The sequence below is a fragment of the Convolutriloba macropyga genome, chromosome 12, assembly GCF_964194025.1.
Source record: "Convolutriloba macropyga chromosome 12, txConMacr16.3, whole genome shotgun sequence".
In the NCBI taxonomy this organism is placed as follows: Eukaryota; Metazoa; Xenacoelomorpha; order Acoela; family Convolutidae; genus Convolutriloba; species Convolutriloba macropyga.
The window spans coordinates 48,795,481-48,821,681 of record NC_134479.1 but is presented as its reverse complement, the minus strand read 5'-3'; the positions used below and the strand labels follow the sequence as shown (position 1 = coordinate 48,821,681).

General features: G+C 35.5%; 2 protein-coding genes across 2 annotated transcripts in view; both read right to left on the bottom strand.

The window, feature by feature from the left end:
• Window positions 1–6,083, bottom strand: part of LOC142350322 (uncharacterized) — a 29,080-nt gene extending 22,997 nt beyond the window's left edge. Inside the window, exon 1 of the mRNA XM_075402151.1 lies at window positions 6,057–6,083. The gene's annotated coding sequence lies outside the window, so the exon portion shown is untranslated. The remainder of the gene's footprint in view (window positions 1–6,056) is intronic.
• A 12,472-nt stretch (window positions 6,084–18,555) lies between these two features.
• Window positions 18,556–24,680, bottom strand: LOC142350524 (FK506-binding protein 2-like). The gene is made up of 3 exons (XM_075402375.1): window positions 24,663–24,680; window positions 22,034–22,273; window positions 18,556–18,775 (listed from the first exon to the last, which is right to left on the bottom strand). The coding sequence occupies exons 1-3, from the start codon at window positions 24,678–24,680 to the stop codon at window positions 18,578–18,580; spliced, it is 456 nt and encodes a 151-aa protein (XP_075258490.1). The 3' UTR covers window positions 18,556–18,577.
• Between the last annotated feature and the right edge of the window lie 1,521 nt (window positions 24,681–26,201).

The window sequence follows — 26,201 nt, the reverse complement described above, 5'->3', positions numbered from 1 at the left end:
TTATTTAACAAAAAATCAATATCTATAACATTCAAAAAATTAAGTGTTATTAAAGAACAAACAGCATTAGCAGGGCTAGTTTTGGACCAATCTTGGACTGGTATAATCCAAAATTAATTCGGATTGTAAACAGTCGGTCTTTTTTATAAAAAAATTCGTTCTCTTCTACAATAATTAAATAACAGAGCATTTCGAAAAAGCACACAAATGATAGTTCCAATTGGATTCCTAATTAGCTCAACGTTATTGTATCTAGTTGATTACTTGAAAGCTTATGGTGGTTTTAAGTTCTAAAGTATTTGATTTTCGAATAAATAATGACTTATTGAACATTTGCATCTATTTTTCTCTTTCTTTAGTCAACTTGTAGCTTATTTTCCGCAATGAAAGAATGCTTCTTCTTTCTATTGAAATCGAAATCATACTTTATTGCGGTTTTACGCCTTAAGTTATGGCTACTGGCTTTGATACAAATAGATTTCAAATTTTCTTAATTTTTAGGTATTTGCCCATTTTTCACGTTTTCTAGTTTTGTCACATTATCACGTTATTGACAGTTCATATATCACAATATTAGCTTTCAAAATAAGGCAAGCACAATTGATTTTATTAAAACGCTTGAAGGTATAGATTATGATTTTAACGGCTTCGACACTACTTTCTCGAAAATTTAATTAATTTTTTTAAATCGTCTCCAACTACCGTTTTTACTTTTTCTTTTTTGTTACATGAAATTTTACTGTGCAATGACCCGGTAACCTTACTAGGAATAGATGAGACGATATTCTGGTTTTAGTAGATTTAACTTCGCAATTTTGTTCCTTTTATTGTCTGTTTGTTATCTAGTCTCGTTAATTACAGGCCAATTATAACATTATTGTTGTCAAAGGAAGGTTTCAAAAGGGGATTAGTGTCACACAATCTAATGTTTTTAAAGAATTCGTTGACTTTACTGGCTTCGATACGAAAAAAAAGTAAATTAATTTTTGATTTTTGTCGTGATTGACGTTCTTTTTGTAGACATAAGACATATTCTGGATAATTGCAGTTCTCATGGGCTTCTTTTGGAGGAATATACGAACTTAATTAATTTTTTATTCTGTAATTAATGGCGTTCATGTCTTTGGAAATACTTTTTTGCGAAAAAAATTAAAGTGTTATGTTCCAATCAGGTGTTATGTTCAAAATTAAAGTGTTATGTTTAAATTTCTGTTCCAATCAGTTTAAGATTTCATTCTGGGCGAATTTATCGTTTCATCAAAGCGTTTCTTGGTTCGAAATTCTACTGAGAAAAAACCTGGATGTCATTCTCAAGCTGAACTTTTATCAGACCTTATTGTGTTTGATTGTTGGGACCCCTCTTGAGGGGGAAGGAACTGTATACTCAAACGGGTTTTTTTTTGTTCAGTCAATTTTGGCCGATCGATATATTCGTCGTAGAGAGTTGAGACTGGTATCATTAGAAAGTTTGTCCATCGTAGAATATACAATTAAAATGATTTTTTATTATTGGTTTTTTACAAGGAGTTATCGAGGTTTAATTTTTGAGAAAATAGTGTGAATTCCGGCGAGATTTTATTCAGTTTTTCCGGAATTTTTGAATAAAACTTCGCCTATTCTGATAAAATTTGTTAACTTTTTTTGAAAGTGTTGTTGATTTTTGTCTGTAAAATCAAAAAAAATGACAAGATTATTGTAGAGTATTTTTAATTTTTTTTGTCAACAATTCTGGCTAGATATTTCAAAATTAAGACTTTTTCTTCAAAAACAGCACGAAATAAGTTTTTTTAGTCCATTTTGATTAAATTTTAGGAAGTAGAGACCCAAACACCACTAACACAATTTTTGTTGACTCAAAAGGGGCTTTTTTACTTCAAATTCCGTTGAGAGTGCTCTGTAATTAAAACTTCGCCATTTTTTTGCTAAATTTATTCGTTGATCATGAAACACGCAGCATCTATTTTTGATTTTTTATTTAACAAAAAATCAATATCTATAACATTCAAAAAATTAAGTGTTATTAAAGAACAAACAGCATTAGCAGGGCTAGTTTTGGACCAATCTTGGACTGGTATAATCCAAAATTAATTCGGATTGTAAACAGTCGGTCTTTTTTATAAAAAAATTCGTTCTCTTCTACAATAATTAAATAACAGAGCATTTCGAAAAAGCACACAAATGATAGTTCCAATTGGATTCCTAATTAGCTCAACGTTATTGTATCTAGTTGATTACTTGAAAGCTTATGGTGGTTTTAAGTTCTAAAGTATTTGATTTTCGAATAAATAATGACTTATTGAACATTTGCATCTATTTTTCTCTTTCTTTAGTCAACTTGTAGCTTATTTTCCGCAATGAAAGAATGCTTCTTCTTTCTATTGAAATCGAAATCATACTTTATTGCGGTTTTACGCCTTAAGTTATGGCTACTGGCTTTGATACAAATAGATTTCAAATTTTCTTAATTTTTAGGTATTTGCCCATTTTTCACGTTTTCTAGTTTTGTCACATTATCACGTTATTGACAGTTCATATATCACAATATTAGCTTTCAAAATAAGGCAAGCACAATTGATTTTATTAAAACGCTTGAAGGTATAGATTATGATTTTAACGGCTTCGACACTACTTTCTCGAAAATTTAATTAATTTTTTTAAATCGTCTCCAACTACCGTTTTTACTTTTTCTTTTTTGTTACATGAACATTTACTGTGCAATGACCCGGTAACCTTACTAGGAATAGATGAGACGATATTCTGGTTTTAGTAGATTTAACTTCGCAATTTTGTTCCTTTTATTGTCTGTTTGTTATCTAGTCTCGTTAATTACAGGCCAATTATAACATTATTGTTGTCAAAGGAAGGTTTCAAAAGGGGATTAGTGTCACACAATCTAATGTTTTTAAAGAATTCGTTGACTTTACTGGCTTCGATACGAAAAAAAAGTAAATTAATTTTTGATTTTTGTCGTGATTGACGTTCTTTTTGTAGACATAAGACATATTCTGGATAATTGCAGTTCTCATGGGCTTCTTTTGGAGGAATATACGAACTTAATTAATTTTTTATTCTGTAATTAATGGCGTTCATGTCTTTGGAAATACTTTTTTGCGAAAAAAATTAAAGTGTTATGTTCCAATCAGGTGTTATGTTCAAAATTAAAGTGTTATGTTTAAATTTCTGTTCCAATCAGTTTAAGATTTCATTCTGGGCGAATTTATCGTTTCATCAAAGCGTTTCTTGGTTCGAAATTCTACTGAGAAAAAACCTGGATGTCATTCTCAAGCTGAACTTTTATCAGACCTTATTGTGTTTGATTGTTGGGACCCCTCTTGAGGGGGAAGGAACTGTATACTCAAACGGGTTTTTTTTTGTTCAGTCAATTTTGGCCGATCGATATATTCGTCGTAGAGAGTTGAGACTGGTATCATTAGAAAGTTTGTCCATCGTAGAATATACAATTAAAATGATTTTTTATTATTGGTTTTTTACAAGGAGTTATCGAGGTTTAAATTTTGAGAAAATAGTGTGAATTCCGGCGAGATTTTATTCAGTTTTTCCGGAATTTTTGAATAAAACTTCGCCTATTCTGATAAAATTTGTTAACTTTTTTTGAAAGTGTTGTTGATTTTTGTCTGTAAAATCAAAAAAAATGACAAGATTATTGTAGAGTATTTTTAATTTTTTTTGTCAACAATTCTGGCTAGATATTTCAAAATTAAGACTTTTTCTTCAAAAACAGCACGAAATAAGTTTTTTTAGTCCATTTTGATTAAATTTTAGGAAGTAGAGACCCAAACACCACTAACACAATTTTTGTTGACTCAAAAGGGGCTTTTTTACTTCAAATTCCGTTGAGAGTGCTCTGTAATTAAAACTTCGCCATTTTTTTGCTAAATTTATTCGTTGATCATGAAACACGCAGCATCTATTTTTGATTTTTTATTTAACAAAAAATCAATATCTATAACATTCAAAAAATTAAGTGTTATTAAAGAACAAACAGCATTAGCAGGGCTAGTTTTGGACCAATCTTGGACTGGTATAATCCAAAATTAATTCGGATTGTAAACAGTCGGTCTTTTTTATAAAAAAATTCGTTCTCTTCTACAATAATTAAATAACAGAGCATTTCGAAAAAGCACACAAATGATAGTTCCAATTGGATTCCTAATTAGCTCAACGTTATTGTATCTAGTTGATTACTTGAAAGCTTATGGTGGTTTTAAGTTCTAAAGTATTTGATTTTCGAATAAATAATGACTTATTGAACATTTGCATCTATTTTTCTCTTTCTTTAGTCAACTTGTAGCTTATTTTCCGCAATGAAAGAATGCTTCTTCTTTCTATTGAAATCGAAATCATACTTTATTGCGGTTTTACGCCTTAAGTTATGGCTACTGGCTTTGATACAAATAGATTTCAAATTTTCTTAATTTTTAGGTATTTGCCCATTTTTCACGTTTTCTAGTTTTGTCACATTATCACGTTATTGACAGTTCATATATCACAATATTAGCTTTCAAAATAAGGCAAGCACAATTGATTTTATTAAAACGCTTGAAGATATAGATTATGATTTTAACGGCTTCGACACTACTTTCTCGAAAAGTTTAATTGATTTTTTTAAATCGTCTCTAACTGCCGTTTTTACTTTGTCTTTTTTGTTACATGAAATTTTACTGTGCAATGACCCGGTAACCTTACTAAGAATAGATGAGACGATATTCTGGTTTTAGTAGATTTAACTTCGCTATTTTGTTCCTTTTATTGTCTGTTTGTTATCTAGTCTCGTTAATTACAGGCCAATTATAACATTATTGTTGTCAAAGGAAGGTTTCAAAAGGGGATTAGTGTCACACAATCTAATGTTTTTAAAGAATTCGTTGACTTTATTGGCTTCGATACGAAAAAAAAAGTAAATTAATTTTTGATTTTTGTCGTGATTGACGTTCTTTTTGTAGACATAAGACATATTCTGGATAATTGCAGTTCTCATGGGCTTCTTTTGGAGGAATATACGAACCTAATTAATTTTTTATTCTGTAATTAATGGCGTTCATGTCTTTGGAAATACTTTTTTGCGAAAAAAATTAAAGTGTTACATATTTTTTCATTTTGTTTTTCTTTTTTGTCTACTTGTTACCTAGCTTCATTAATGAGAGGTCACGTTTTCTGCCAAGTTTTATTTGATTTTTTTTTGTTGTTGTCTATATGTTCTTTTTGTAACCGCCTAAAAAATTGAATACCGGCAGTTCTTAATTCCTTCTATAGAAGAATTGGTTATCGCACACCTATGGGACATTTTATTTATGGGACATCTCATCAATCTAATGCGCCATTTTTAATCAACCACAGATATTTGCTTTGGAGACTTCCTTTTCGTTCATAAACCAATTTTTTTTAAAATACTTGAATTTTTGGGTTTTTCTATGTTCCTTATTTGGTAGACAATCAAGCCAAATTTGTGGATGAGTGGGGTCGGAACCTTAAGTGCGATCGCACATTACCGAGTCGCCTTGTCTTATATCGGTACAAAAGTCTTGAAATCAGTCCTATAATTCGGCTTACTCAAAACTTGAGCCTTATACTTTTAAAATAGTAAAATTGTCTAGCATATTCTCAACAATTCAAATTGAATATTGGTATGACACTTGCTAGAGCCTCCTGATATTCCCAATTGCCTTCACTGAAACTCACTCATTAAGAGGGAGTGTGTTGAGTCCTGACTTCTGAAACACTGAAGCGAAAAAACAATGAGTGATTTCATAACGTCGTCTTCAAACTCCAACAATCCAACAACAAAACTACAAAACCACACCGGTGACGAGGAATTTACTGCAGCATTTTTTGGGATTGAAAACCGAATGCGAGGGTTGCAAGTGCAAAATGTGTCCCAAATGACAGTTTGATTTGCTCTCGATTAGGGAATAAATAAGATTCTGTAAATATTGTTTTTTTTAAAAATATTTCTGCCTTTTTTCTCCCTTCTCGCCAAAATAAAAGCGGTGTCATGAACAGAAACTTATACAAATACCTTCAATTTTGAAACTTACCGAGTATAGTTTGAAATCAATCGCTGGGAGAATGTTTTGATACATATAAAATATCTTTGGAAGTCTTTGGCCACGTCAGGAATTTGATGCAAACCAATTTGTGTTCGATAATCTTAAGTCCCGGTTTGATCAGACTGTAGATGAAATTTTTTCCGTTTTGAACCACCCCACCTAGTATGCTATGCGCCCCCATTCAGCAATAATGCCCCGCCGCATAAATAACTTTGTTTCCGTAAATATTTGTGTCAGTATTGCAAATGATATCCTGTTGGTAATCGGGGGGGGGGGGGGGGACGGAAAAAATCTCCAAATTGTGCAAAGATCGCTAACGAATCCACTTAAGTTCGGCTCGGAATGATTACGACGATGCTGAAAAATCTGTACAAAGTATACAATTTTGTAATAATTTGCAGTTTCTCCGCCCTCAACTCTATATACTTAATCTGGTAATAAACTTTTCAGCTTCGTTTTGATGATAAAGAATAGCAACTCACATTTAAAAAAAAGCAAAATTTGTTCTTGCAGCTGTTTCCAGCGATGTTTTCTGTCCAGAGTAAGAGAGACTTGAGTACATTTTTGGCTTATCTTTTAATTAGCGACTACTTTAAGTTAATTTTTCATTAAGAGTTCTGATGGTTCAATGATACAAAAACTAATCTAACAAATGCCTATTTGCATCGCTGTTTTCTTTTTTAATACTTCAAATATCCGAGAGGCCCAGAGCCGAAGATGCGTTTCTCTGGGCTTCAAATTGACCATTTATTTTTCTGTACAAGCTTAAGTAAGAGCAAACAGAGAAAAGATTAAAACTGCAAATGCAGATTTTACTTGCAGCTTAAAAACGCAAAACATAATCGTTCATATCAGAAATGGTGGTCACAAAGTACGAGACACTCATTAAATGTTCAGCACACAAGCTGAGAACATTTTTTGATGTTCATTTTCTCTAAACAATAGAGTGTTATTTATTGTTAAAGAAAGTTAAGACGATTTTGAAGACAAAATATACAGAGGTCATTTTCGCTAATCTTGTCCGACTAATAAGTTTGTTTGACGCTGTAAACAGCCCATCAATATAATAACTTTCTGTTCACCTGTATAAAAATTCTTTTATGCTTAAACTAGTTCAAATCTGTAATCTCATCAATTTCATATTGTCCTCTGTTAAAAAATTAGTTGCCGCGCAATGTTTCAAGAACTGAAGACAATTTTAGAACTCGGGACACGAAATTCATAGATGTTGTCCACGTTGGTCAAATTTGCAAGATTAACACAATGTTGGGTTATGAAACTTTCGCAAGCGGAATAAAAAGCGTTTTTAACTAAGTAAAAGAACTAATTTCTCAAAAATGAGAGAATAACAAAATGATGTTTTACAGTAGAATTTAGAGATTTACAGGAGAGATCTGATTATTAGATCAAGATGGTGATTTGAATTTGGGGATGAAAAAGGACTCAAAAATCAGCTGTATATATACCCATTATCAGTGTGAAAAAGTCAAGATACAAAACTAATCTTAGCACCGTGATTTATAGTGGGGGTCGCAAAAGTTACCGAATATGGTTTGCTACTGCAAATCAGTCGCAAAGGGAACCATAAATGGAATGCATTTGCACTTTTCTAAGAATTCATTCACACTTCCAGAGATATCATCATCATTTAATACATGCTGGGAAGATTTTACATCATTTAATCTAACTCTAATAATAGTTATCTAGATTCACCAATTTGAACCGAATATTGATTCTAAGCACCATTTCTTGACGATTCATTTATGTAATTTCTTTGATCGAAGTCATATTGCTTGTCTTTCTAATCTGGTTAGTCAAACTTTCTTTCTAATTCTCACTAAGTTTAAGACTATAGTTTGATCGATATTCTAACACCCCCACTCAGACTTGAGCTGATTGCGTAGAGTCTGTTCCCATCAAAACTGCTCTGAATGTTTCCACTTTCGAAACGGGTAAGGACTTTGTGAAGATGTCCGCTGCCATTTTGTCTGTAGGGACGTAATGAATTGAAATAGTCCCATCCTCCGTCTTGTCCCGGATGAAGTGAAACCTCGTTTCGATGTGCTTGCTCCTTTTGTGCATGACTGGGTTTTGGCAGAGTCTGATACAACTTTGGTTGTCTTCTCCAATTGCTATTGAACGTTTCTGTTGGATGCCAAAATCCTCTAGAAGTTATTTCAGGTAGACTGCTTCCTGAACTGCTGCTGCCATGCCCTGATATTCTGCTTCTGATGAAGACAGAGCAAATGTGGCCTGCTTCTTGACACCCCAGCTGAGTGCTGCGCCACGTCCGTTGAGCTTGATGTAATAACCCGTTGTTGATTTTCTGTCGTTCACGTCTCCATACCAGTCTGCATCACTTTCACCCACTAAATCATAACTAGCCTCTTTCGTGTAAGTAAGTTTTAAACCTTTTGAACCTTGAAGATATCGCAGAAGTCGTTTTCCGCACATCCAGTATTGATTGGTAGGTGCATTCATGTGTCTGGACAGAATATTGACTGTGAACATGATGTCTGGCCTCGTCTGTTTGGCCAGAAACAGAAGTGATCCAACCAAGCTTCTGTAGATCCTCTGGTCCACTTCTTCGCCTCCGTTCTGTGTTGTCTGAAGTTTCAATTTCAAATCAGCTGGAGTTCTTGAGGCTTTGCATTGATCCATTTGAAACTGCTCAAGCATTGTTTCTATGTAGCGTTCTTGGTCGACTGTGTCTTTGCTCTCTTCTCGTCTGATTCTTAGACCCAGAAACCAGTGTAGTCTCCCTCTGTTGTCCATGTGAAAGGTTGCTTCTAGTGCCTTCTTGACATCAGAGACCACTGTCATACTTCTTGATGCTATTATGATGTCGTCAACCCAGACCAAGATGAAGGTGTCATCCTCTGCCTCTGATCTTGCGAACAAGCAGTGATCGTTCCCGCTTCTGGTGAACCCCTGTCTCAGTAGGAAGTTTGCCAGCTCTTTGCACCAGTTGTTAGCAGCCTGTTTCAAACCATAAATTGATTTATTTAGTCGACATACTAACTTCTCCCCATCTGATCCGCGTTTTACAAACTCCTGTGGCTGTTCCAGATACAATTCTTGCTCGATTGGTGAGTGCAGGAAAACAGTCTTGACATCAATTTGGTGCATCACATGGCCCTGCTTCGTTGATAGCTGAATTAGAATCCTGCATGTCTCTGGCTTGCAGGTAGGCGCAAAAGTCTCAAAGTAGTCCAGTCCTTCCACTTGTTTGAAGCCACATAGCGCGCTTTGTATTTGTCCAATTGACCACTGGTTCCCAATTTCACTTTGTAGAACCATTTGCCCGGTATGACGTCCCTGTCTGTGGGTGGTCTCACTAGGTTCCAAGTATCGTTGTCTTGGAGTGCCTTGACCTCGTCCTTCATTGCCCGGTGCCACTGGTCCCAATCGTCACCTTGCTTGGCTTCGTAGACTGTTTTGGGTTCCACATAGTCGCCCTCAGTCACAGCAAGATGGGTCCTGACTTCTCCAAAAAATTGCGGAACATTCTTTGCTCGTGTCCTTCGTCTGGGCTCTGCTCTGTCCGCGTGTTCCAATGCATCTTCATTGAAGCCAACTGTCTCTAACTGTGAGAAGTCTTTTGTGTCACTGTCTTCCAGTGACTCTGAGTCTCTGTGACTCCCTCTTGTTGCAGTAGATCCATCATCTAGTGCTGTTTCTCCAACATCCGAGGCCTCTTGTCTCAGTGTTGTTTCTTGAGTATTCACGCTCCCTGGGTCATGCCACTCCTCCTTTATTGCAGTAGATGTGTCCTGTTGTTCTCTGTTGTCATCGTCTTGATGACCATCATCTGGATGCCAGATATCCAGTTCCGGCTAATCATCTAGTAGGTCAGCCGTTTCTTTGTTGTCAGGGACTGAGCCCACTTCAGACTCCTTGATGATCACTTCTCGAACTGCCATCACCTTGCGTGTGTTGGGTATGTAAACCAGGTATCCGTTTTCTCCTTCTGTGTAACCCACAAACGTTCCTTCCAGTGCCTTGGTTTCAAGATTGCTGACCTCTCTGTCCCTCTTCCTCATGAAGACTGTGCAGCCAAAAATAGATAATTTACTAATTGGAGGCTTAGGTTTTATACCTCTCATCAGCTCTGCTGGGCGTTTTTCTTCTCGTCGTCTCACAACCAAGTTTCTGATCCTTGCTGCGTGAAGAATTGCTGCTCCCCACATCATCTTGGAAGTCCTGAGTCAATGAGCAAACATCTTGCCATCTCCAGCAGTGTCCTGTTGCACCTCTCAGCTAACCCGTTCTGTTGTGGCGTCTCTGGTATAGTATTCTCCTGTAGATTGTCTGCATCTAAGCCGTACGTCTTGAACTGCTCTGAGGGAAACTCCTTTGCATTGTCTTGCCTCAGCTTCTTGTGCGTCCCCAAACTGAGAACAAATTTCTTCAGGCTGGCCAATGCTTCACTCTTTGCCTTAAGCAATTCCACCAACACAAACTTCGGGTACTGGTCCGCAAACACTATGCAGAACCAGAACCCTGACAGTGACTCTACTCTGAAAGGTCCCATCACATCTGTGAACACCCTTTCCAGCTTCTTTTCTGCTTGGGTCTCTGCCACTCTTGGTACTGGAGTCTTTGTGAGCTTGGCCAATGCACACACATTGCATACATCATCGAGTTCCCCCACTGTCCCTGCTGCATTCCTGATCACATCCGCTTGATTCAAATGACCCAATTGTCTGTGCCACTTCCTTGCACGCTGTTGGAACTCATCTTGAATTCTAGAACGCTGCAGGTTAAGTAAAACAAATTTTTTTTTGTGTTAGTTTTACCCGAGTTCCCTGTTTCATGCAGCTGTATCTTCTCTCGAAAGTGAAACTATGTCCCCACTCCGTGCATCTTGAGACTGATAGGAGGTTTGAAGAATAGTCCGACCCACACAGAACATTTTTGAGTTCGCATTGGATTTCCCCTTTTTTTGAGGGTATGCTGATCCTCACACAGCCTCTGCCCACCACTCTGGAAGCCTCTCCGTTGGGATTTCTGACCACTGATTGAATGGTTGAACCTTCTAACTGGTTGACCCTTCTCACCACACTTGCTGCATTGTGCTGTATCCTTCTTCTTGCAGTCCTTGGCAAAGTGTCCAGGGATCCCACACACAAAGCAGTTTCCTTTCTTGGGTCCCTTCTTGAAGTCACGCTTCACTGCCAGTGCCACTGAACCACTTTGTCCCTTGTGTCTCTGCACCGTGCTCTCATGAAAGTTCTGCAGCCTTTTCCTCAACTCTGTGAAGTTCGTTGCCGGGTTGAAACTTTCCTGTATAACAAAACTTTCATACCTCATTGGCAGACCATTGAGGACCAAGGCGTTGAAGAGGGTCTCTGGGACTGCTTCCCTTGCTTCTTGTAGCCTTGTGAGCAACTCCTGTCCTCTGATGAAGAAGTTGTCCAAATCCTCAGAATCCTCGAGCTGCAGTCGAGCAAGCTGTGCCACTAAAGTCACCACTGTCGGCGTCTCCACACTCTGAAATCTCTCTGGCAGAAGCTTCCAAGCCTTTGCTCCATCTCCAATGCCATCATCTCCCACACAGTCATGTCTTATCAGCATGAGGGTTGTTGCATCTAGAGTCAGTGCCAGATGGCACCACACATTGTTCCGTTTCTCCTTGATGTCTGCAACTTCCTTCTCATACGCATCCTTCAGCACCTTGTGGTTCTTCTTCTCATCATTGGTTGCCTCATTGGCCAGTGGCTCAGGCTCATTGGGTTGCTCCTCTGTCCCCAGTAGTGATTTGTAGAGTCCCTTGGACTGCATCGTCGCCACAAATCTTGTGCTCCAGATTGGAAAGTCCTGTGCCTTTCTTGAGTAGGTCAGCAGCTTCACTGTCTGTTGATCCATTGGAGTTTGAGCAGGCAAAACAGTTGTGAAAAGAAAAGGTACTAAGCAGAAAGAGATTATGACTGTCAACAACAAATTAGTTTTGTTTTGGAAATTAATTTTATGACTTAGAAAATTGCAGGGCCCATAACCTGTTGGGTTATGGAACTTTCGCCAGCGGAATAAAAAGCGTTTTTAACTAAGTAAAAGAATTAATTTCTCAAAATTGAGAGAATAAAAAAATGATATTTTATAGTAAAATTTAGAGATATACAGGAGATATCTGATTATTAGATCAAGATGGTGATTTGAATTTGGGGATTTAAAAGGACTCAAAAATCAGCTGTATATATACCCATTATCAGTGTGAAATATTCAGGGTACAAAACTAATATTAGCACCGTAATTCATAGTGGGGGTCGCAAAGATTACGCAATATGGTTTGCTTCTGCAAATCAGTCGCAAAGTGAACCACAATTGCAATGCATTTGCACTTTTCTATGAATTTTTTCACACTTTAGGAGATATCATCATCATTTAATACATGCTGGGAAGATTTTACATCAATTAATCTAACTCTAATAGTAGTTATCTAGATTCACCAATATGAACCGAATATTGATTCTAAGCACCATTTCTTGACGACTCATTTATATAATTTCTTTGATCGAAGTCATATTGCTTTTCTTTCTAATCTGGTAAGTCAAACTTTCTATCCAATTCTCACTAATTTTAAGACTCTAATTTGATCGATATTCTAACACACAACTAAAAGCTGCCGACGCAATTATCGTTGTCTTAAAAGCTGCTTATTGGACAACAGTTCATTAGCAGGGCCAGTTTTGGTCTATTCGTTGTTTTTTACAGTACAAAAATGTTTGGGTTGTAATCATTCGATGTCTTTGCAAAATATTTTGGCACTTTTTGCTTTTCCTGTGTTAATTACAGAACAGAACAGTTCAAAAAATACTACTGACATATCCAATTGACTTCTTAGGGAGTTTCAAGAAAGTTGATCTATTTTGTTCAGTCAAAAGCTTATTTTTGTTTTGACTTTTAAAAATACTTGTTTTCACAACAAACAATAATTATTGAATTTGCCATTCCTTCTCTTTTCTTTTGGTCATCTGGAAACATAGAGTTAGCAAAAACATGGTGCGTTATATTCGCTAAGGTTTTTTTGTTGTTTGAAGTTTTATGTAATGGTTTCTAGGTTTGATGCTACAAGTTTCCTCAAAAATTATTCAATTTTGGACTTTTGTCCATCATTGAGGTTCTATGTCTTGTCTTTTCACGTTTTTTGTCAGGTCAAAAATCACAATATTGTTATTTAAATAGAAATCACAAAAGAAATATCAAATCTTTCAGTGAGAAGATTACGACCTTAAAGTCTTAGACACCGTGTTCTAACCGACAGAATTTGAGAAATTCTATCCCTTCTTTGTCGTGCTTTTTACTGGGTATATTTTTTTCACTGATTTCAGTTGAAAGCTAAAGTTCTAACGATTTTGAAGTTTTACAAAAATAGTGGTATTTTTTAATTTTGCAGTTTGCTGTTCTTCTTATGCACTTATTACCTAGTGTCAATAATAACAGGTCCAAGGTCACACTATCGGCGTTGAAGAAAAGAACAGTTGTACAAATCTATTATTTTTAGTGCCTTGCTTATTTTTCTAACGGTTTGGAAATCCAATTTTCATAACATTTTAGTTTAGTTTTTGATCTTTTTGCTCTATTTGTCACTCTTTTAGTGGGCATTTGACATATTCTCGACGACAGATTAAGGATTTCAGTTGATTTTAGCTTTTTGATTTCAATCTAGAAATTGTTTTTCTTTTCACTTGATCCCTCATCTCAATATTCAGAGGTCACACATCTCGTTATTGGTAATGAAAAAAGGCGAAATCGAGTACATTTTTTACGGAATATATTATTGTTTTATTGGCTTCGACAATATGTCCTCGCAAAATCTCTTCAAAGTTTTTTTTTCATCTGTATTTTTCTTTTACTTTTGTAAACGTACGACATTTTCTGATATCTGAAAGGTCTCAATGACTTCAAGTGTAGGTATGCGTGAAGATAAACCTATTTGAAGACTTCAATTAAAATCTAATGACTTTGGCTGATTTGAAATTAACTGCTTTCAAAAAATTATATATGTGTTTTTTTATTTTTGCCAATTTTTTTTTGTCTACTTGTTTCCGAATCTCATTAAAGACTGGTTGCATGATTTTATTAGTGAAAAAGAACAATAATTTGTCCAATTTAGATTTTACGTTTCACGGATATATCTTGTTTTTCTGAGACGGAAAAGTGAGATAACAGAACAATTTTGACAGAAAAAAGAGATTTCGAATATCGAAAAAAATAATTCCGAGATGTCTTCATAACAAATATGCTCAACAGGAATAAATGAAGAAAGTTAATTGAAGACACAGTGGAATTTAAAGGCTAACTTAATCCTGCAATCAGTATCAAAATGGAACAGCGAAACTGAGAAAAAATACCACTTGAATTTCGAACAGCATAATTTGCCTCGACAGTTCAGAGCGGCTAATTTAACAAAATCAATTGTGAGACTGTTAGAGAGACGCGGAGAGAATAAAAATTCCAAAACTGAGAACAACCACGAACTGCCAATCACTAAAATCTATCTGCAGCCATTGGGAAAAGTCGCATTCATTGAAGAGATTCTAATCCTTTCTCCAAAAATGGGTCAAAAGAAAAAGATAAGAACAACTCTACAAAAGTTTAAAAAGGTGGACATTAATCTAATATGAGGAAAAGTTAGTCTATGCTACCGTTCAAATGATAGATGGCAACAAGCAACTTCGCGCCACAAAACGACAGTCAGAACCAGAAAAACTTGAACTTCATTGTTTTTGGACTCAGCAACTTACTTTTTCATAATAACATTATCAATCGCAGAAGACTGCCAAAACAATAATTGTTCGAACAGTATCCAAATAAATTGAGAATGTTCTTTAAGCAATTGTCGAGAACTATTGGATACATTTTGACCTCAAAAAAACGATTGAGCGAACGATGATGCTATCTTGTGGCTGTCGGAAAATTGTTCATTAATCGGCAGAGATGTGTATCAACACCATCAGAATTTAAATTACAAAACAACCAAGGTACACTAAGAAATATGAATTACAGATCTGTGCGCTGAAAAACAACAATGATAAGGTGGAATTCCATACTGAAATTATAATGGGCAATTAAACGTATCAGAACGTTTAACCAAATTCTCATTGAAAACATTAGGCACATAAATCTAAAGTGTTGGAGGGTCTCAAAGTTACTTACAATGCAAAGTGAGACAGAACTAGAAAATATCTTGAGTAAAAAAGACACATTGAAAAGTTGTTTATGCTTTGATATTTATGTTTATGTTTTACATAATCGAACAGTAAAATTTTATCTTTGCAGTCTAAGGAATTCTTTAAGTTCCCTTTAGAAAGCAATTAGAAAACGGCTGGTAATGAGATTTTCTTCAAAACAATTCGACAAAAAACAAGCCTTCAAAAATAAAGATCCTCAGACAACATGCTTTTAGTCGCTTGATTTGCAGTAGGTTATTAAAAATTACATCCAGAAAAAACTATTTATTGCCATTTTAATATATTTATTCTTATTAGATAATTTATCAGCAGATTCAAGGCCGGAATCGACGTATTAACGTATTTGCATTTTCATTTCAAAAAATGGGTATGCTACACATTTTTAGAACAAATTAATACCTAATACTGCTGCGACCTTTTCAATGTTAGCAAAAGCAATGTAGAAATTTAAATCAATTTAATCGGAAAGTTCTAACAAAAAGTTAAAAAAGTTGAAAATATGTCTGAGAAAAAACCAACTCGCAAAATTGACAATGAATGCTGGAAAAAAGGTTCTATAGTAAGGGGGGTTGAAAGAGTTTAACTGGACTTCAACAATTCAATCTGTAAAATTACAATTCAATCTGAAATAGTTGGCATAAAGTTTAGGGACTGAGCATCATCTAGTTAACTTTTTTCAGATTTGCTTAATTTCAGGGTTCTTTATAAGCCCTCTACACAAAAATTCAACAATTTTATTTAGATAGACGAAAACATAACACACTTTTAAAAATTGACACAAACAGAAAACAACATCGACAAAAAAACATTTTTTGTCCATAGTTAAGTTAATCTTTTTCACCGCATTAAGAGCTGAATGGAGTAAAGTTTACCACGGTTGCAATCAGTCCCCGGTTTATGAATTCAGAAAAAATAGGTTTACACTAACAAGTTATTTTTTTGTGAAGTAAAATAAATTTTTCAAATACTTTTTCTGGGTGAAAGATTAATTTCTTTAAAGGCAATAGAATTTTAGAGATCATAAGTATCTTTTTTTTCAATTGAATCTAACAAAATCAGAGCTAATAAATTAGACAGATAGACTAGTTCAATTCATTTCTTCAACAGATCTTTTTACGCGGAACACAAGATAGGATAATGCATAAATAATGCATACTATAATTTTCAATATTCACAAGAAGAAGCAGCACGTCAGAAAACATCTACCCACTGATGAAGACAAAGTAAACTGAAGTAGAAGTAAGCCCACATAAAAGCAATTCGAAAGTTATGTAAAAGATATGTAATCTATCAGAAATAATACATTGTTAACTGTTAAAATCAACACTGCGCATAGTATTATAATGTATAAGGTATTCCAATGCACCAAGGAAACAAAAAAATCCGTCAAATATTAGACATCTAGCGGCTACGGGTCTCAGCGGACCGTTGTCTATGGCGATGGCTCTCGTCCGCTGTGGGATGTAATCCGGAAACCGCGAGCCGTTTATCGCGGCGAAGTCTCGACCTGCGCCCACCGGCCCGCCGTGGGCAACTTAAAATACGAGTATCCAAAAATTTTTCTGTCCTTCTTGACCTCATTTTTTTCAAAATTCGGTTCGGTTTGCTTGATCGCTACCCTACCCACTAACATCAAATGTTTTCAAAAGTTCAATTCCAAAGATATCGATCAAATCTTCAAAAAAATTAACTTGGAGTTTGGTATTCTCTAATTTTCTCATAAGTCTCTCCTCGCTTTTTTGACTACAAATTACGATTCGATAATTTCTTTTGCCGATGAAAAATGATTACGTTAATCGTGCACAAAATTGACGGGAGAACAAGATTTTTTCACTCGTTTTCAGGAATAAACGTAACCCCTGTCCACTAATCGAAGCATTAAGTTAGCATGAGTTCTTATTTCTCGGATATAATAAGTGATTAATTGAGACTAAATCCAAAGACATAAGTGTTTTTGCTATTATTGATATGGTTAATTGCAAATAAGCTAATGGTCTTCTTAATTCACAATTAGTATTTTAAGGGACTTCTCTGATACCAGTCCCCATTTGGGCTTCATTTCCTTTTGGCTGAGGATTATCGCTTTTAATGGTTGCGGGAAACAGTGAACGCGCAGAAAAAAGTGACAAGTAATGAGGACCTTAAAAAATGATCAAGGAAATTAGTTACAAATTGGAGTACGTTTACTCGCGAAATGATGGTTTTGCAAAGTGATGGTGTTAAATTTGGACACTGGTGAAATGTTTTGTTTGGCGTAATCTGCTTCAAAAGCATTTATCAAGTCTATACAAACTTGAGGCAGAACATTTCAGACTACGATTCTTTGTGAAGATTTTTCAAAGGTACTTGGAAAAAAATTTTGACTATGAGAAGTTATATCAGGTTAGGGTTCGTTTCGGGACATTCCTCTCAAAAAATTTAGGAACATATTTTGTCTATGAAGCTGGGTTTTTCAGATAATGATTCCCTCCAGAAAGTTTTCTAACATATTTTTTGAGTATTGCTAAGGCAGTATTTTTCAGACTAGGATTCGTTCCGAGAGATTTTTATCATAAACTAATCGAACATAATTGAATATAGGGCAGAATTTTTTGGAATATAGTTCGTTCAGGTAGATTTTTGTTTCACGGCTTTTTCAAATAACACGAACATGATCAAACGTTGTCAGAATTGGAATCAAAATTTTGGCTTGGATTAGCCAAGACACCAAGTCGTATGAAATCCTAATAGCACTTTTTTTTCGAATAGCTGGATATATGAATGGAATTGAAGCATTGCTGTTCAAACCTCAAAACTGCGGACTGATGATTCGATATAATGTGTCAATGATTCGAAGTAATTGCCTCATTTTCAGAATTAGAGCGAGAAAAGTATGGTCTAGACTGTGTGATTATTTACGTCTGGGAGGGTACCCCCAGATGTTAACATTCGTCTCAGTTCCGCCGCCTCACCCCGGATGGGGAAGCATGGGTTTGCTTTGTTATAAACGAACAAAAACTTCAATTTCTGAAAACTTAAGGTTCGCTATAATTGATTTTCTTTGATCTGAAACCAATTTAGACAAAACTATTCAATCTAAGCTAAACCCTGATTAAATTTTGCTTCATATTGATTTTAAATGTTTTAAATTTGATTATGTTTTAGTGTTATTTTTCTCTAGTATTTCAGTTAATTTAATGATAGAACTGCCCTGTATGCGCGGAATTTTTCTTGCGCTCAAGAAATTCTATCTAAACTGCTAACAAAAGAGCATTTCTTAAGAAATATGAACTTTTTATTCAAAGGCTGGACTGATAACATTAGAACACATTTTGTTCACAATTCGTCTTTAACATGAATTGGGGCTATTCCTCGGGTGAAATCAATCAGCTCTATTTCGAACACAAGAGCGGCATCAGAGGGCACATTGGGCGAGTGACCAGACCCACCATAAGCCAAATCAGATGGAATGACCAGTCGTCTCCTCTCGCCACGACACATCCCGATTAGACCGCGTTCCCATCCAACGATGACCTGAAACATATCTGGAATCCTAGAAGGGAAATACAAACAATAGCGATTCGAATAAAACAAGGATTTCGAGAGCTTTCTTCGGTAGTTTTCAAAGTAATTTGGTGATTCCAATGTAAAACGGGAAATTTGATAGAAAGTTATGGGGACTATCAGTTAGAATTTTACTATGTTTTATCAATGACTTCAGACATTTACAAAGGTTGATGCTGTTTATAATGGCCAACCAGTTTGAGGTGCACGATCCGAGCCAGTTATGATCAACCCAACTTGGGCAACTCACCGAGTGGGGATGGGAGGGGGTGTGAGGACGACCTAGAGAGTCTGTCAGCTGCTCTAATCTGAATAGTCTGACAAGGATTCTGTCCGGAGTATTCACAGGTTGATTGGAGAACAATATAATGTTTTGGATATTCTCGCTATAGTTTGCATATTCTGATGCTAAGATTTCGCCAAGCCTGCTCAGTATGATCAGCCAGACTTTTTTGAGAGCCTTTATAGTCTGATCGAAACCAAAAAATACTCCTAAACTTTTAGCAGCTGTAAACTGATATCCTACGAGGGCTGAAGTCCAAACTGAAAAGACTTCTGATCAGATTTCCTGTTACTTCTGCGCTCCAAGTGGCATGATCTGGATAGCCTCAGAAATTCCGGCTAGAATTAAACCCCTAGTCTCCCGAGAAACAATATCTAGCGCAATTAAGTCTGGTTAGACCCAAACAAATTTTCATCGTAAACTTTTTATTACATGCATGTCTAACAAAAATTTTTTCTGTACAAAGAGGAAACAATTGCAATTGAAATCTGTTGGATCTGATCAGAACCAGGCAGTTTTTTAAAGCAGAATAAGCTGATCAGCAATACTTTGAGCGCAATTGAGTGTGACCTGAAAAAGATTTGAGCGCCTGTGCTTCTGCTTGTCAATGATTTTGAGCGCATATTGATTTCCAAAACATTTTTGGGTGGACTTTCATCGGATGGCAGGGGGGAGGGAGCGCTTTTTGAGCGCAGAAAGAATTTCAAGCAAAAATGTTTTTGATCCGAGCTGATTTTGGAGTGGGGTGGTCTAATAAATGGTTATTTTATTGTGGAAAGATCTTATCTGAGACAGTGTCGGCCTGAAACTTCAATCTGGTTGGACCTGATAGTATTTAGAAAACAAAAAATATAAAAAACTTAAAAATAAAAACTCTTGTCCCTTATTCTGGACGACAAAAACTTGAGTTTAATTAATTTTGAAGTTGTAGCAGAAGATGGCTCTCTGGCTGTGTCGCAAAAGGAATAGCAGCCCATTGAGTTCTCGACACTTGTAGAATTTCTGCTGATGGTTTCTTTTTGATTCCGTATTAACTCATTCGTGTACGTATTTTTGCATTTCAAGAATGAATTATCTCAGAAAGATTGCTGTTAAGTGTTACTGCAAATTAAAAGCTTAAAAAATATTTTTTAAATGTTTCCGATCTTTGAGTTGTCTGGGACCGTGAAAAAAATTTAAAATCCAAATTTTACGAAAGCAGGGAACTGTGATCTTCATCTTTGCGGTCAAGAGTATGAAGACTTTTTCTGAAGTCCTTGAATATGGAACAAATTGTGATCTTAGAAAAAAAATTTTCTAAAACAACCATTTTTTTCAAATTTGATTTAACTATACGAATACTGTCTTCCAAAAACAAATCTTTAATAGTCAATTGTTTTTCTTGTTCGGTATTGTGATCGAAAAAAACACAAAAATATCTTATTGTTTTATAATCGTTTTATTTTCCCAACATTGCACCAAAATATGATGACATCGCCTTTTGCTGGTATTGGTGTTTGATCATGCACTTTAATAAAGAAAACTTTTTGTTTTGTCCTAAAATTACTTAGGAAAAGCATAATTCGCTATATTGGGCACATGAACCTTTATATTTGTTCCCCGACGGATTGTACAGAAAAACACATGTGTCCGTTGAGACGTGTTTCGAATGAAAATATCTGGCTAATGTTAGAACTTTTATAATCAATTTTCGGAAGTCTTTTTTCATCCAAGTAATAAAAGGTGATAAAAAAGATGGCATTTTTTTTATTTGGGCATATTGAGTCATATGAAAGTAAGAATGGTCGTAACAGCGCAGTAACCTTAGTTTTAACTAGCCGGAATCAAAGGGAAAGACAACGAATGACAACAACATGCCTTGTAGTAAATTTCAATGGAAGTTTTGAAATGGTTCACCCAAGTTATTAGAAGATACTTTGCAAAACATACAGAACAGTTGCCTTCTTGAAACAAGAGGCGTGGGGATGTGAAAATTATGAATGTAGCAATGTACCTATAACTGATAGACCTTTGCTGACTTCATAGCAGTTGGTATCCTTTTTCAGATAAACATACACACGAGCCAATTAGTTTCACACGGATCAAATCCGTTGAGCTATGAAATTCCACTGTTTCATGAGAAGTACCTGCACAAGAAATGTGTTCAAATTAGAGGTAACTAATAATTAATTTGCTAAAAATATCAGAAAATCGAAAAGATAATATTCACTAAATCAAAAATAAGCTTCATTTTGTTGTTATGAGGTTAAGAGAAAAAAAAAGTAATTTGCGTTAAAGATAATTTTGTCATAGTTTTTTTCAGAAATTTTACCGTTAAATAGGGAGATGAAACTTTGAGGAACGGGAAAGAACAACCACTAATTACCAAAGTTACCCCAATTTAGAGATATTGAAAACAGTGAGTGTATTGAGTAGCTACTCAAGCTTCCAGGTACGAGATGCAAGGTGAAATTAGCTTCTGTTGCATTGCAACTGATTTAAACCTGAACTAATGTTACAACCCAACTATGGTTTTAGCTAACTCCATATGCTGTTAAAAATAGAGCCTAGAGTACTCGAATATACCAGCTCCAGCACCGCGCCCAGCCGCTACCGTTTAATTAAAGCTCTGTCGTGTAAGCTTAAAAATTATTAGCTTCATATACCGCAAGGTTCAAGCACAAGCTTCAAAAAGTTTATGCTGTCTTTTTTCCTTTCGAAAAGTTTTTCTTTTAGAAGCTCTCAGCACCGTTAATACTATTAATCAGTTGGAGATCTATAAAAAGTGTGCAAAAGAACAACATTTCATAATGGCAAATTGTCTTCACAATTTCTCGTGACCCTCATTTTTGGATATTGTTCAACAGAACAGAAAAATTGGAGGGCATAAGTGTACATCAAAAATTCGAATTACTTTGTAAAATCTGGCTGAACAATTATTTCACACAAACTTAAGTAATTTTCACCTGTCCCCTTCCCAAGAAGAACTCATAGGGTGCCCCTTTGTCCACACTGCTGTCAAATTTCTCCCCACTGTCGTAAAGAGTACCGTTGTAGTGTATCTTCAGTTTGTCCCCCTTCAGTGTCTTTTCAATTTGCTCACACTTCACTCGATGTTTGATACCCACTCGCAGATCTCGAACAGGTCGTTTGGGTTTCTTCGAAAATAGCAGGAAAAAAGCTGTTCCAGTTTTATTAAACTCTTTCTGATGTCAGATGATTTTAGAGCATTTTAAAGTATCTAATGAAATATTCCCATCGTTTAAAAACTTAATGATGAAAATGAAACTTTAGTTGTTTCAGCGACCCGCTTTCACCATCCATTTTCAATTTGCTTTGAACGCAAATTACTATAGAAATACTAGAAATTGATCTAACATTATTTTGAAAATTTTAAAAAAGCCTGTGACCTCAACCTGGGAGAAGCTGTTTAGTATTCAGATTAATAATCTTTATGATAATCTAGTTAAATCAGACTTAATTTCCCTATATTGATTGGTGGGGATTCAAATACCCGAAAAGACCAAAAATGAAAAATGTAGGCTTAACCATATATGGAACATAACCTGCACAGAGTCAAGAAGCGCTCCGTGGCAATTGAAGTGAATAATTATATTTTAATTTGCAGTTTGGTTCTCTTCTCGTAAAAACTGTATGAAAAGCTGGGTTTGCTTTTTGGGTTCCTTGCCACCCCTCCAAGATTAGTGGCTGCACATTATTTGCACCCACAAGCGTACGTTCCAAATTTTTAAATAATGATTTACTATTTAATGGCTCATGCTCTATAACTGTGGGTTCCATAAAACCGGGGACACCGAAGGCAGAAATCCGAAAGTTTGAATTCTTTTCAATTTTCCCTTCACTTTTTATATGAAATTTGTATTTTTCCCAATTTTGTTGTGTTGACAACCGTGTCACTATTTTCCTAGAACAGCTCTTTGTTTTCCTCTTGTTCTGCTTTTGCAGATTCTGTAGAAGATTCTTGTTTGACAGATTCCTGTTGTGTTTGTGGCTTCGTAGTACTAGAAAACTCCTCTTGATTCCGTTTGGATTCGGTTCGTTTTTCATCTTTTTCCTCCCTCTAAAAATATAGAAATAAATTAGTTTTGAGATCAGCTACAACGTCGTCACGTTACTGGCATTGAGCTATCAAAATGAATATTTTTTGTTACTATCACCTACCGCGCTGAATTAAAATAATATCGAAAACAATTCAGAAACTGTTCATCACGATTGCCATGGGCTAGTTTTCTACCAATTAATTAATATTACGGTTAGCTACAGGGCGCAATTGAACTGGAAATGTGATAGAAGCGCAGAAAAATTTTCAAACGGATTTGAATTTTATCGGAGGTCTTTTTGGTCTGAAACGGCCTCATTAGAATTTGGCTATAGGACGTGAGCCTGAGCTGATCTTTTTTTCATGAATATGTTCTATTGCAGGACATGGGAATGCATTTAAGTTCTCTTCTGACTGTATATTTTTGCTCAGGATTTGTCTCTATATTACCCAGTTAAAGGAGCATGACTCAAGTTAGCTGTGATCAGAACTACTTGGGTTACTCACAGGGGATATCATGCAGTGTAGACTGAAATTGCTTCTAATCACACTTTATTAGGTTTCACCGCGTATTTCTTACATCTTTCTGCGGTTGATGCGGTAAACCGCAGTGGAATATTTTTTTCAACGCATTCTCGATGGTGGTGAAATATTTTTTTTCACCGTTTGATGTGATGAATTTTTTTCCACGAATATAGCGGTGAAAAAAATAATTCAGCGCTACAGAGAACGTATTGAAAGAAAATAATTCATCGCATTAAGCGACGCAAGAAAAACTATTCACCGCCACTGAGAATGATGTGAAAAAAAAATTCACCGCGATTCACCGCATTCACCGTAAAAAGGTGTAAGCAATACGCGGTGAAAATTATTGCGCACTGGGACTGGTCACCGGGATCGTCAAGAGTAGGATTGTTGTAGGGAAGAATTTTATGTATGCTTTTCAGAACGTTCGAGGCTACTCTTTTCGCAGGTTTTTCAGTTCCTTATTTAAAAAAAAATGTTTGTAAACAAACATGTTCACCTAAACATCACAAATCTACTCTTTTTGTCTTCAGCGTAGTGTCTAATTCTCATCAACTAAATTTGGCAAAGATTTACAAAAACAGGCCTCTGTTCTATCTAAATAATACTTTTTTCGGGGGAGCGTTTGTTCTCTGCAGCTGGAACCTGTGCTTATGATCAGATTGCGTAATCTCGTGCACAATATAATTGCCACATTGATCAGATGCTTCTAACCGTTCCACTGCTGCCAGACTATGTTGGGGGGTCGGGCATTAAACAATTGTGAGTAAAATCCAATGTTGATTATCCAAAAAAAACTTTAGCCGAAAACAATTTGTATATATATATATATATATATATATATATATATATATATATGTATATGCCTTTGTGTACTGTCCTCAGATATTTTTATGTCAAATGTATTTGCTGGGAATTCCAGCGGAAAAAATCCAATTTTGTGGAGTTCTTGGAAAAAAAATCTAGACGTTCCTTTATTGAATTATTCTTGTAACTCATTATTCTCATACCAACGCTTTAGTCTCCATGTTTTGTGTTCAATTTCAGAATAAGGGATTCACGCTCTGTAGTGTGCTAATCAAAAAGATACTGTTGAAAAAAAGTCTTAAGATTAAAGAACATATACTTTCTCCCTCATATACTGTATGAAAACTCCTACCCTCAAATTTAAAAAAAGGCTGCTACTATGACGAAAAAGGACTGATGGCCATGTACTATTTGAAAAGCATTGAACAGGTAACTTAGCAAAATCTATGCCTGCGTCATAAAACTAAATTGCTCAATTTAGCGCTACAATCACTGGAATAAACAGAAGATCTCTTGTTGTTATCCTGTGAGTTATATATATATATATATATATATATATATATAAGATAAAATCAGAAATTTTTCAAAAACTATTCAAAGCGTTCAAGTAGACAGAGTTAATGTAAAAACTGTTTTCAACTGACTAAATTATGCAGATCTTTCTCTGCTTCTTGACGATGCCCTGAGCAATAATCTTGAGAGAATAATTTAATACGACCTAATGTTGCTTGTGATCCCTCAAGATGATTAATTGTTTTCCGAATTATGTCTTTCACTTTAATGGGCTTTATAATCTTTCTTACTTTGTAAACAACGTTTTTGACCAGTATATACACTCGGGCCTCAGTTTAATGGTTTTCCAAGACACATCTTTACGCGCAGCGGAGTCTCAGAGAATTTCAACGCTGAATCAGCTCATTTCAAAAGTAAAATGTTTTTCAGTTCTGGAAAATTGCAGCTCCAGAATATTTTAGTTTTCTGTATGCGCAGTTTCAAGTTTTTTCTTTATATTTCTTTAAATGCTTGAGGATGAAGTTCATGTTTGCTATCATAATATTGAGGGCATAGCGTTTGCCCAGGCTAAGGTTATCCTGTATGGTCTGAAATTTACTCAAACCCCAAAATTTGAGCACAATAATGTCATAGTGTTAAGCTGATAACTGATAATTTTTTAGTAGTGTTCATAATCTTTATATTTAATCTAGTCTCTAGGTAATTATAAGAAAGCCCATTTATGTTAGTGGATAAAACTTGCTACGCTAAGTAACTGTTACAGCTACCCACGGGGAAGTCCGAGTTACATATAAAGCAAAACTTGTTGGCTGGAGTAAAGCAAAGCATGCTTTATCAGGACTAGTCAGTGAAAATTGTGACATGAACAGAGTACTGGCCATCCAGAATAAACAAAATTTCTCTACACTGCTTTACTCTGCCACCTACCTTCGGGTTGAGTATAGGACATCGTAAGAGAGATATAGGACGGCAATGACTTTATGACTTAATTCAAATTGCTTTATGACTGGAAAGATCTGTCACTACTAAACGGGATTGAAATGTTTGCAAATGCTTGAAAAGTAGTGACAAAGTTCTGCACTTTAATCTGCTGTTATATATGAAATCCGTAGTTTTTCTGATGAACTCAAATGAATGTTTTCTTCACTGTTTTCCGTTAAAGTATGTTCCTTTAGCCTAATCGTGTATATCTGAGTTTCCATTTCATTTACTGGGAACACCAAGTTTTC